The sequence below is a fragment of the Felis catus genome, chromosome D4, assembly GCF_018350175.1.
Source record: "Felis catus isolate Fca126 chromosome D4, F.catus_Fca126_mat1.0, whole genome shotgun sequence".
NCBI lineage: Eukaryota > Metazoa > Chordata > Mammalia > Carnivora > Felidae > Felis > Felis catus.
This window is the reverse complement of record NC_058380.1, coordinates 9,213,504-9,226,314: the sequence shown is the minus strand read 5'-3', so window position 1 is coordinate 9,226,314 and position 12,811 is coordinate 9,213,504. Positions and strand designations below refer to the sequence as shown.

At 45.8% G+C, this 12,811-nt stretch overlaps 1 protein-coding gene across 7 annotated transcripts in view; it reads left to right on the top strand.

The window, feature by feature from the left end:
• SMARCA2 (SWI/SNF related, matrix associated, actin dependent regulator of chromatin, subfamily a, member 2) overlaps positions 1-12,811 on the top strand; it is a 181,508-nt gene that overhangs the window by 104,883 nt on the left and 63,814 nt on the right. For all 7 annotated transcript variants that reach the window (XM_045043019.1, XM_045043015.1, XM_045043017.1 and 4 more), the window contains exons 26-27: positions 1,818-1,895; positions 7,361-7,579. In XM_045043019.1, the coding sequence (XP_044898954.1) occupies positions 1,818-1,895; positions 7,361-7,579 (297 nt within the window). The remainder of the gene's footprint in view (positions 1-1,817; positions 1,896-7,360; positions 7,580-12,811) is intronic.

Here is a 12,811-nt window from a genome sequence, read left to right as displayed (position 1 = left end):
GCCTTGTCAAAGTAGAGGTTGGCCTGGGGAACATGGCGTGCAGAGGAGCCTGGAGCTTTCCACCCGTCCTAGGCTGCAGGGAGATGTCGACATCTCCCAGCCGCAGGGGCCACCAGGACTGGGCTGGGGTGGGACCTGGGGCCAGCCGCATTACTGGGGCTCCACACTCCTTCCAGGCTGTTAGTGTGTCAGACGTGGTGCCATTTTCTGGGGGCCCTGTGTCCTGTGTCTAGGTGCCCTGGGCACCCTGTGTCCAGATCTTTGGAGACACTGACAGACCACAGTCAAGGGCTGTGGTTCCAAATACTGAGGCCGAGTAGGCTGCTTATCTGCACGGCTGACAGGCCGGGAAGTACTAAGATACAAAGACCCCAGGGAGGTATTTTGCACACTTCCCAGCCATTTCATTCTCTGTGAAGGTCAGACCCTTGCAGGCAGGCTTCCTGCAGTTTACAAGAGAATCTTTTCACCTTACGCGTGGGGATGTGCAAGCCCCCCATTGCATAGGCAGAGAGTGGATAATTTGTGGTTCTAGGTAGTGAGCAAACCAGGGCACCTTTTCACCAAAGGATATGTTAACCAAATTCTTCGTTCCATGAAGTATCAGCCCGCTGCCAGATAGGCTTGGTCTTTGTCAAATGAAATGCAATATTGAGACGAATTTACTTTAATCAGGTTAGAGGCGAACTAGAACAGAAAGCTTTTTACGAGGAATTATTATCTTGAGTCATTAGATATTTGGCTATGGAAATGCATTCACTTCTAACACAGTGCATAAGACATTATCTTGGGAAGAGCCATAGTCATTGAAGCTGCTGGGACACTCATACTCTTTCTAGAACAAGGTGCCTCGTTTTTGCTCATATAATTTGGGAAACTGGATATTTGAAGTTGTGGGTTTTCCTCTTTTCCTCCTTCTGCCCATACCCTGCGATCCCCCCATTTGATTCTTAACACAGTCAGCATATGATAAAAATAATTTTGGAAGGTAAGTTCTGTAGTATATGCCCAACTTTTAGATTTTTTTGTTCTTTTGTAAAGTGTGGAAGTCATAGCATTTCTAGAAAACTTGAGAACTTGGTTTCTGAGGAGTTTGCAGAGAGATCATGTGCTTTGGTCTAATATCACATAAAACGAAACTGTTCCCCCTTATGCACCCATCCAGAACTAAAACTGTTAGCATAATAATTCCCACTGATTAAACCCATCTTAAAGGCTCTATATTTGACCTATCTGTATGATTTTTATGGCCTTGTCCTGTGCCTCGTCACAAACTTTCACATATTGGTGGGTTTCATAAGGTTTTGAAAATCAGCACTTATATGCGGCTTAATAGAATTAAAAGGATTTATGTCAGGCACTTTTTCCCTCACGTTTCCTTACAACTTGACTGTGAACTAAATGTCACGCCCATTTTACAGATGAGGTCATTGAAGCAGGGGAGACGTTAAATAACTTGTTTCAAAAGTAATGGAATCAAGATACACACTACCACCACCACCCCCCTGCCCCTCACCAAAAAAAACCCCAAAAACCACACACACACACACACACACACACACGCACACACACACAGTACTTTTCATAGTGTACCATGTGTCCTTCCTAAACAGATTTTGCTCTGGGAAGATTGGTTTGAGTAGCTTGGGAAATAATGATGGCAAATACTACCCCCAGTGACCCTTCTCTTTTCTTTGGGGCTTGAGAAATGAATCCCTGTGGTCTACAGGACAGATCCACTTTACTCTTTCATACCTCACCCTGATTGTCCAAACTTTCCCCTAAAGCCTGTTAAATCATTCTGTTCTTAACCCCAGGAAGAAGATGAAGTGCCCGACGATGAGACCCTGAACCAAATGATTGCTCGACGAGAGGAAGAATTTGATCTTTTTATGGTAATACCATAGAAAATCGTGCACCTTTTTCTGTTAACGCGCGATGTCTGGAGCCTGCGTGCCCTGGCAGAACTTCCTTTACGGAGAGCCTGGGCCTTTCAGTTCAGAGGCTGCAGACTGGCTGGATTTAGCCTGCAGACGTATTTTGTTTGGCCCACGCGGTGTTTTTTAAAATTTCAAATTTGTTGCCAACATAAAAAGAATCCTGATTTCTGGCTTCTCTTGAAAAATGAGGGTGGGCAGCACCAGGCCCACGTCTCTGTGTGGAAACAGTTGGCCAGGGCTTAGTGGCAGCCGCACCCTCCGGATGGACAGGCCATGTAGGCTACGGCTTTGCCCCAGATCCCTGCCCCTGGCCCCCCAGCCCCAATCCCAACTCCTTGTAATTCAAGGCCAGCATCATTCTGGGAACCTGCCCTACTCCTGTAGGTAGTTTACAATCATTCCCTCGCTGTCTCCTTACTGGATCAAAGCAGATATGCTCCCCAACCAAACAACACGGGTCGTGTGTCTCCTTCCTGTTGAAGAGAGCCTGGCTTAAGCCAGCAGGAGCCTTCCAGATGCACATCAAGGCGTAGCCTTCGCTGAAAGATCGGAATTGGTTGGATTTCGCTGATCTGGGCAGATAGGAAAGAACCTTGACATTTAAGGAATTAACAGCCATGGTTTCAACCTTGACGTTCCGTACTACATAGTCACGTGCGATTTTGCTGAAATCTGCACTTGATTTACGTGTGTGGCCCGCCCCAGGGTCAGTACGTGCGGAAGCAAGCCCCTCCGGTTGCGAAGGAGGCCCTCAGAAGTGCTATTTTGCTGCATTCTTCAGGCATGCGCTGGACCTCTTTCATCTACTCTGCGGCCCAATGGTCAGAACGGTTTCTGGCACATAGTACTTGCTTAGCAAATCTTGAGTGAACGAATGGCAGCGTTTGCAACATTTTAAGCCCCGTGAAGATGTCAGTGCGGATCAGGACCTGTGAAGTTGCAAGGCTCCTTCCAGTACCATCAATCATTCTGATCTTTCGGACATTTAGTCTGATGGCGGAATGAGTAAGGAAATGTGAACTGTGATGCGGTCATGCTGCACGGCCCCCAAGTCCAAGGCCCCCAGTTTGAATGCCCACAAGGTGCCAAGCATTTTGCAGGAGTGAAACAAGTGGATGGGGGTGGGTGGGTGGTGGTGGTAAACCAGAGCTGCTTTGTCTAAGGGGGACAGAGCCGCAAGGCCCCAGGTATCCAGGAATTCCAAATTTCCAAGAGAAGCTGGAAATCTAGGTTTTTTTCATGGGCAATCTCTGGATTTCAAAATGTTTGCGGCTAAATTCAGTTTTGTTTTTATTATGATCTCCTACTGCAGGCCAAATGAAACAGGACTCTGGGCCAGATGTGACCCACAGGATTTGCATCCTCTGTCTTTTTAGCCCAGACAGTCTGAGAAGAGAGCTCCAGCTGTGTGGAGGCTTACGTTATTTTTTGCAATTTTTGACTAGGGAACAACGGTTGTGTCCACACATAAAGATTCGAGATAAAAGACATTTAATTCTTCCTCAGGGAAGTTTTAGGGAGCTGTGGGAATAGCTCCTAACCTGGGATGAGCACTTTGCCCCCCCCCACCCCGTTCCTAAGTGAACCACCCTCCTTAGGAAAGGCATTTTTGGCTAGAAATGATGCAACACAGTCATGTGACAGCATGGCCAATGCAGGGTGTTCCTCAGACCTAAATTTCTGAGCCCCGACTGTTGGTCACCCTTATAGACTGGTGCTCTCCTTGGGGACATTAGAGGCACACATAGGAAACAGACATCTTTTCTCTCCTTGACGAACTTATTAAAATGTAGATTACTGGGGATCACCGGGGCCAGAGGCCCTCAGCTTCCCTGGCTGCTTCCTGATTGGCAATAATTCAGCAGTGCTACAGCCGCAGATACTCTTGAGGCCCGGGAAAGGATAAGCTGCCTGTCATTATACAAATTAGATTAGGCCCAGAGATGGAGATTTTTGCATCAGCAGCCCCGAAGTGAGGGGAAAAGAGTACATCTCTTTTCTGACTTTTGGGCTGGGTGTTTGTAAAAATTGAAAGCTTCAGGGGAAAAAAAAAAAAAGAAAGAAATGTCTGGCCAAGGCCCAGCTTTCTTTTAATTTGGGAATATTGTATCACGCAAAGAGGAGGCTTAGAACAAATGAAGCTGGCTGGCTAGGGAACACTGTTTTGTAGGCATTTTGATTTGGGGAATGTTCTGCTTGCTAATGGTTGCCTTCTCATTTTTAGATGATACAAAGTTTTGGTTTGGTTTGGTTTGGTTTGGTTTGGTTTGTTTTTTTTTTTTTTTAATCCAAGCAGCGGGCTGCCTTTGTCCCATTCTGTATGCATTAGCACCTCCACCAGGGGGCAGGAAATCACATTTGATTCCCTGCCAGCTACTCCTGATGAAAAAGTTCAGTGAGACACAAGAATGGAATGCAAGCTAGATTTGGATTTCAAACATTTAACCTTTTTATCCCTTATTATTTGAAAAGCTGGTTCTCTATGTGTAAATTAATATAAGGTTATCATTTTATTTATCACGGACACTGTAGTTAAATAACGCACATTAAGCAGATAAGCTAGTCTCTTTAAAATGAAACCTTTCTTTTAAATATTTTTCTTGTTTTCTCCTAAAAACAGAACTTCAGAAACAGTGATCCTTCACACTGATTAACAATGAATTTTACCTAAAAAGACCTTTGCCACATCAAGATACAAATGTGAAATATTTCAATGGCATACAAACATGAGACTTTAAGAAGTGCTTTTTAAAAATCATTGTACTTGTTAGCACAACTTTTGTTATCACGAATGTATCGTAAAACAAATACATTCATGTAGTACCTAAATAGTAAATTAGACATGCTTGAATATCAACTTCACATCTTTGTACGTGTCTTCTGCAAGTAGAAATCTTTGGGAAGAGATGGCAAGCATCAGAACTTTAAGCTTATTAAAAAGTGCATCAACCCGGGGCACCTGGGTGGCTCAGTTGGTTAAGCGTCTGACTCTCGATTTCAGCTCCAGTCGTGATCTCATGGTTTGTGAGTTCAGGCCCCACGACGGGCTCTGTGCTGACGGTGCAGAGCCTGCTTGGGATTCTCTCTCTCCTCTCTCTTTGCCCCTACCTGGCTCACATGTACTCCCTTTCTCAAAATAAGTAAAAAAATAAACCTTTTTTTAAAAAGTGCATCACCCCTTCCTAAACGAAAAATAAAAAACAAATGCAATTTTGTTTTTATATCAGATTTTCTATCAATTTACTTTTTTTTAATATTGATTTTTAAAATTTTTATGTCAGAAAAGATTTATTTTCTCACTTGTGGACAAATGCATGGGATAAGTCATATATAGGTATATCGGTATAAAAGTGATGGTAGTGATGTAATGTGGCAGTATTTTGTCATCACAGTGGAATGCATTCACCAAAAAAAAAATTTTTTTTTCATTAGCATTCTAAAGTACTGTTACTAGGAGGTCCCTTTGAGAAGCCCCTCTGTAGACTGTATTGTTAGCAAGGCATTCTGTGTTCTAACAAGGCAAGTTTGGTGGGTCCCATTTCTGATACCAGAACATTAGGAGTCAGGATTAAGGACAGCCTCTCCAGCTAACTATAGCACATGACGGAACAGGACGGCCACATTTATCTACCAATGGGGCTCCCCCATGCCGCAAGCCTGCCCCGACCCTGGGAATATAATGATTTCCAAAAATGTTTAAGCGTAGGTGAAGGGACTTTGAACTTTACTTTTTGTGTCGATTCTAGAGGTCAAGTTTGGATTTGAATAGAAATTTCGTTTCTATTTTGTTACCAGTTTCAGTTGTTAAGAAAAAGTTATGTTGAATTCCTGTTTCAGGACGGTAGAACTGAAGGAAGAAGGGGGAGAAAGGTAAATCATTGAATAGTTAATGGTCTATTTGATTGTAGAAATAGTACATCTAGCTACCCATATACATACACACAGACACACACACACACACGTATATATACATATGTGTGTGTGTGTGTCTGTGTGTGTGTAACATAAGCAGCAATTCCGTGTAGGTCTTATTTACTTTATTATTTTTTTTTTTAGCTCTCAGATTGTTTAGTTATAGGTTAAAGCCCAGCATGTAGTACTTAATTTACCCAGGTGCACTGGGTTTTTAAAAAAGAAAGCAAGAGGTGGAGAAGTAGGCATTCAAAGGCTATGAAAATATATGAAAAGGAGATACTTTACTTAAAACTTGATCCGTTGAGGTGACATTACATCTGAGGTTTTTCTCTGGCGTTGTAATATTTTCATAAGAGCTAAACTTTTTAAAAGCTAAAGCGTCGAAGGACATTCCTCTCACGGAACCCGTGGTGTGCCGAAAATCCAATACATTCATGGCCGAATGACTAATCAAGCCATTTATGTGCCCACATGTCCGAGTCCAAGGGTGAGCCAGTCTGCAGCAAAACTTGGGTCGCTGACTTTTTTTTTTCCTCTGTTTAATTAAAAGCATGAGCCCTACTGAGTCAAAGGAAGTTTTCTTAGTGAAGCTTCTCTTGTATATGCTCAGAGAGTACTTTTATGCAAGGGCAGCAGCAAATTGTATTTCTTTTTTTTTTTTTTAATTTTTTTTTTCAACGTTTATTTATTTTTGGGACAGAGAGAGACAGAGCATGAACGGGGGAGGGGCAGAGAGAGAGGGAGACACAGAATCGGAAACAGGCTCCAGGCTCTGAGCCATCAGCCCAGAGCCTGACGCGGGGCTCGAACTCACAGACCGCGAGATCGTGACCTGGCTGAAGTCGGACGCTTAACCGACTGCGCCACCCAGGCGCCCCGTAAATTGTATTTCTGGGGCTCATATTTTTTAAATATACCCTCAATTGGAATTTTCTCACTGTTTTAAGGGGTAGCTTTTGCACACACCCAGGTGAAGTAAAGGAATTTGTAAAGAGCATATTTTACATGCATGAATTTCAAAGATGGGGTACGGAGGGAGGGAGGGAGGAGATTTCACCTTGCAGAATCTCTGGTGGGACAGTGTGTGTGAGGAAGGAACCGGAACAAGTAAGCCAGGATAGAGAGACTCTATGGGAAAAGCAGAAAGGGGCCCTGAAGCCATAGGAGGAGACTCGTGAAAGTCGTTTTTGTTTTTGTTTTGTTTTTTTTAGTGTTATTTAATTTATTTTGAGAGAGAGAGAGAGACACACACACAGAGCATAAGCGAGGAAGGGGTGGAGAGAGGAGGCACAGAATCCGAAGCAGGCTCCAGGCTCCGAGCTGTCAGCACAGAGCCCAACACGGGGCTCGAACTCGTGAACTGTGAGATCATGACCTGAGCCAGAGTCAGACGTTTATCCGACTGAGCCACGCAGGTGCCCCTCGTGAAAGTTCTGTGTGCTGTGACATCGGTACTGGACAGAGTCCCCCTTCCCATTGGTGACACTTCTGTTTACTACCTGCAGCGCATGGACATGGACCGACGGAGGGAAGATGCCAGGAACCCAAAGCGTAAGCCCCGCTTGATGGAGGAAGATGAGCTGCCCTCCTGGATTATTAAGGATGACGCCGAAGTTGAACGGCTCACATGTGAGGAGGAGGAGGAGAAAATATTTGGTAGGGGTTCTCGCCAGCGCCGGGACGTGGACTACAGCGACGCCCTCACGGAGAAGCAGTGGCTGAGGGTAGGTGTGGCTTTCTTACCTGTTCTTGCCGGGTGGACGCTCTCGTTGGCTTGAGAAATCGGGGACCCGGGGACGAGTTGCCAGTGAAAGCAGAGCATAGGGCAAGTCGTTCTGCTGTTGCCTTGGACGCTTTACATTTCAAGGCAGTGCCTGGAAACATGATGAAGAATGTTTCGCTAGAGCCGAATTGGCCATTGGAAGCAATGAGACCCGCTAATGTTTTATGGCCAATTGCCCGGCCAAGCCTCACTCTCGGAGTTAGAATCAAAATGTGGAAAGGGGCCTTAGAGATCTTTTAATTGTTCCCCCTCAATTTCATGGTCTTTAATCCGAGTTTTACTTTTCCAAGGTCTGCAGAGTCAGTCCAGAGACAGTGGCATTTTCTAACCGCGTTGTTAATTTCCCAGACCCAAAGAAATGCGAGCTGGGAGGTGTCTTTGGAGTCTCTTGGTTTTACAAAGCAGTTGTTGTGGCCCAAAGAACTTAGAGCTGGAAGGTCTCTTGGTATTCTCTTGGTTTTATAGACAAAGTGGTTGTGGCCCAGAGAGGTTCAGTGACCATACAGGATCACACAGCTGGCTAGAAATAAGAATCGGTGAGTGCCGAAGCATTGACGTGCTCAGTTTCGGCTAATCTGATCGGTCCCGTCGCAAACACAGACTCAGGGTCACTGATGTTTGGAAGTGTTATTCTGTCGTTTGGGGCTCTCCCCGCCCCACTTTGGAAAATGTTGATTTCTCATTTTGGCTAGGGAAGGAAATCTCAGAATGTTGCCTGGGGAGCAGAGAAATACCACAGTGCACCTAGGAATGACATGGTGCGAATGCCAAGGCCGGTGGGAATCTTCCGTTTGAAGGTTTAGCCCTGCTTTCTGTCACAGGGAGCAGACTCAGTACCTGCCTTGACAACAAACTGGGATCCACGTTCCAGGCAGGACCAGTAAATGTGGGCTGGAAAGAGTCAGCACAGTTGGGCGAAAACCAAACAAAATAGAAGCTGTTGTTGTGAGTTGTTCATTTTATCGAAAGGGAATGCAGTTCCCAAGCTTTGTAAAACATGGCTTTTAGGACCCAGGACATAAGTAAGGTAGGTGGGTAGAAAGGCGATTGGGAAGTATTTTGAGATTGGATATCAAAGGCAGACAGGTCTTGTCACCACTTGAGATGTGATTTACTCAGGATGCTGTACGATGAGAGAGACGTGACCTGAATTTTGAAAGGACTGAAAAAGAAAGAGACTAAGAAGGCACTGCTCATATTTATGGTTGAATGATGGCGTATGAAATGTAACTTCCTGTGTGGCTGTTTTACTGTCAGGTCCGAACATTCCAGTGGCCCCGGAACATGGCTTTATGGGTTTCTTTTGTTTCGCTTTGTGAGGCGGGAGCTGTTTAATTAAGATCCGTTCTATAACGTGAAGAGTTCTGTGTTTGTTTAACAATCATTTCTGAGCTCAGGAAAATTCTCTTCCCTTTCCCTTTTATTTAAGCACTAAATTAAGTATCTGGAGTCCTGTTACAGGAGACGAGATAACAGCCCAGGCCAACACTGAAAGTCATTCTTTATATGTAGAATCTCGAGATGTGACAAGCAAAATAACCTTGTTTATTGGGGCAAGAATGTAGCCGAACTTACCATTTTTTAAAATAATCATTGGCCGGGGGCACATGGGTGGTTCCGTCTGTTGAGTGTCCTACTCTTGATTTTGGCTCAGGTCATGATCCCAGTGTCGTGAGAATGAACCCCGTTGCCAGCTCCATGCTGAGTGTGGAACCTGCTTAAGATTCTTTCTCCCTCTCTCTCTCTCTCTCTCTCTCCCTCTCTCTCTCAAATAAATAAATAAATAAATAAATAAATAAATAAATAAAGTAATCATTTGGAAATGCTCTTACAAAAAGATAACGTTGTGGATCTTAGGAAGTTTTCAAGTTTAGAAGACCCCATTTCTTTTCTTTTTCATTCCGTTTATATCACTAATGAATAACACAGTGCCGAGCGCATAGTAGAAACTCAGAAAGGTTTGTGAGATGAAATTATAACTCTGTATGCAGAAAGTGGAAATTGACTCATTTACTGTGATGTTAGAATAGTATTTCTCTTTCTAGTGCTCCGGTAGACTTTCTTTGACCTATAACAGAGACGTCTAAAAGTGGAAAACTAGTTTGCTTTTCAAAACTACACTGTGAAATTCACGTTTATGATGCTCAGGCCAAGGTGTCTTGCGAGATAAAAAGTCACCCAGGAAAGACAAAAGTGCTCTCCGCACAGCTGTGTTGTAATATGTCTTTGTGTGAACCATTCTTCTGAAAGTCGTATGTCCATAATTGGTGGTAGGAGCTAGTAACTTGCTGTCAGCCAGCACACGCAATTCACGCGGCGTTGTCCCACGGCCTCCGCATTCGAAACAGATACTTCCTGTTCTCTGTTTTCTTGGTCCCCAGCAGCAATCCTGGTTAATACCAGCCTACTAAGTTCTTCCGATAATAACATCATATTCAAGGGGTTTTCCCGAGCCTCGTCGTGAAGGGATGTTCTCTACTGGCTTAGGATCGAACGCACTGAATGGTCCCATCCCAGCCAACACAGCCTTGAGAGGGAATGTGGCAAAGACCATCGTGTAAGCAACGCTGAAACAGGGCTAAAATAATTCTTCTTTCTTCTGGCAATGTTGTACAAAGCCTGCTTGGCAGAGGCACCGGAGATACGTAGATCCCAGAGCTGGAAGGCCACTGAATGGAGCAGCTACCCATCCCGTGCTGGAACCGCATTCTCCGCCGTCCCTGTGCCAGGAGGCTGGCCACCCCTCAAGGAATCGCTCTGCCTTTTTGTCTGCGTAGTGCCTCCAATTCGTGGTCAACCCCGATTGTTAGCTCTTCCCCTCTCTTTGAACAGAAGCCTCTTTCCTTGTAGCTGCTTCTCACCGGCTTTGATTCTGTCTCCTCAGTCTGGAGTGCACTCTCCCACCTCCGCCCCGTCCTTTCTTCGGAAGCTTTCTCATCCTTCAGGGCCCAGCTCCCCTGGCCACCATATCTGTGGCGCCTTCACAAATGAACTTTCCCCTGTGCTGTCGCATGCCTTTGCCTGTTCTCTCATCCCAGTTGCAGTCCAGTTTCCTCGCGTTGTTGCTAGCTGCCGACGTGCCTGCTCGGCTCCTAGTGGGTAAGGTGGATCTTGCTACAACGTAGGAGCTCCACGTGCCAATAGTAAGCGCCCATGGAGTGCCACCTTGAATCAGCACCATACTGATGTGCAAGAATAGAGCCTAAGGTCATGCTCACTCACCACCCCGCATTCATGGGCCTATCCAGAAAACTAAATAGGATGTTATCCCTCACATAAAAGCCCGAGGTGAGCCCGGGCTTGTTCAAGGCTCTAGGCTGACCGAGCGTTCTGGCAGCTTGTTAATCTGCACCCCAGTGAGCTGGAAGTGGGGGAGACAGCACAGAGTGGTGGGTGTGGGGTTCAGTCGGGCCAGGCCTGAATCCATTTCTGGTCGGATTCTGTCAGCGGGAGGTCGGTGGTGTGGCCGCACCAGCTCTGAGGGAGACTGGGAAATGTGGCCTGGCCGCCAGCCCAGGAAAATAAGATTTTGGTGACTAGCTAGCAGTCTCTGCCTCAGAACACTTAGGTTAAATTTAAGTGATATGGCCACTTTCTTTGAAAATTTTATTACGGTTTTATCACAAACAGGTTTTATTTTATAATCATATTATGCTAAAAATTCCCACAGTGACCTTTAGACAATCTGTTTAGTTGGAAGGCTTTTAAATTTTTCTGTATCCATAATGTTGTTTTAAATGAGAAGGTTCACAATTTCAAACACAGCTCAATTAAAAAAAGAAACAAACGTTTTTGTAAAGTTGTTCTGAAATCCCTATTTCCATTGAGGGAGACTTAGATTTCCTTGGGGGTTTAGCCATTCTCGAGTTAACTCATCTTTTTGGGGTAGTCAGGTCAACAGGCACGTAACCCATGGGCTGTTTCTCTCCTCTTCCTGGGGGCTGCTGTCCCACGTACCTTCTCAAGTGGCATCTGGAAAAAGGCAGAAGTGGGTGTTTCATCATGGCCTTGGGGGCCGGTGCCCCGGTTCTGTCTGCCGGGGTCAGTGCCGGGCTGCCGGGCCGCCCCATCCCTCGACGCCCTGACGTGCCCTTGGTTCCCATCTCATCGTCTGGGAGAGTGCCATGATCTGTGCTGTTGAAGTCTGGGGTCCTGACTCCATTCCCAGCTCCTGCACTCTGAAGTCTCGTGAGGACCCCAGCCCCTCTGGTGTTGCCAGAGTGCCCCTCAGCTCTTTCGTGCCCGGCTTGAGAATCGCCAAAGTCTTGGCTGCTTTCTTCGCGCCGTGCTAGAACAGGGAGACAGTCTAGCCCCATTTCTCAACAATGGCACAGTCACTTCCAAAGGGTTGTCAAGACTGAAGCTTCTAGAATCTGATGGGTGGGTGGGTGAGGGAGCTTTTCAAAATAAGCGAGACAATTGGGACACCGGGGTGGCTCAGTCAGTTGAGCATCCGATGTCGACTCAGGTCATGATCTCATGATTCATGGGTTCGAGCCCTGCATCAAGCTCTGTGCTGACAGCTTGGAGCCTGCTTTGGATTCTGTGTCTCCCTCTCTCTCTGCCCCTCCCCTGCTTGCTCTCTCTCTCTCTCTGTCTCTCTCTCAATTAAAAAAAAAAACGGTAAAAAAATAATAATGAATTAAAAAAAAATACAACAAGTGAGACAAAAACATGTCACTTGTGCATATTGAATCTGACCCTGTGAACACCTAGTGAGGGACCCTCCCAGAGCCTCAGAAGGAGCTTGTGAGGCGAGCATCCTCAAGTGTGCGCTATATTAGCATCACAGAAAAATCTGGCACTTTTAGGACCTCATTCCTCGTGCCCCTTGCACCCATCCCACAGGCACACCAAGTTTGGACCCTTGCGGGTGAGTATTCCATTTCAACCCCAACTGGGTTCATGTCTGGAACCAACTACCCAGCGTTGGCACAGACCCCACAAGCTAAAGGGCTCGGCCCCCAACAAGACGGTGCCTCCTTCCCCCAGCAGCCGCATTTTGGGGGGCCCCAGGCCACCTGCACTTCCTTCTGACTGACCATCTATAACTTCAGGGGTTCTCATGACCCCCGCTGGTTCAGTAATTTGCTCTGATGATGAACGGAACTCAGAAAAGCACTACTTTGTGATTAGTTTTGTTATGGAAGCCCCACGTCAGAAGGACCAGCGA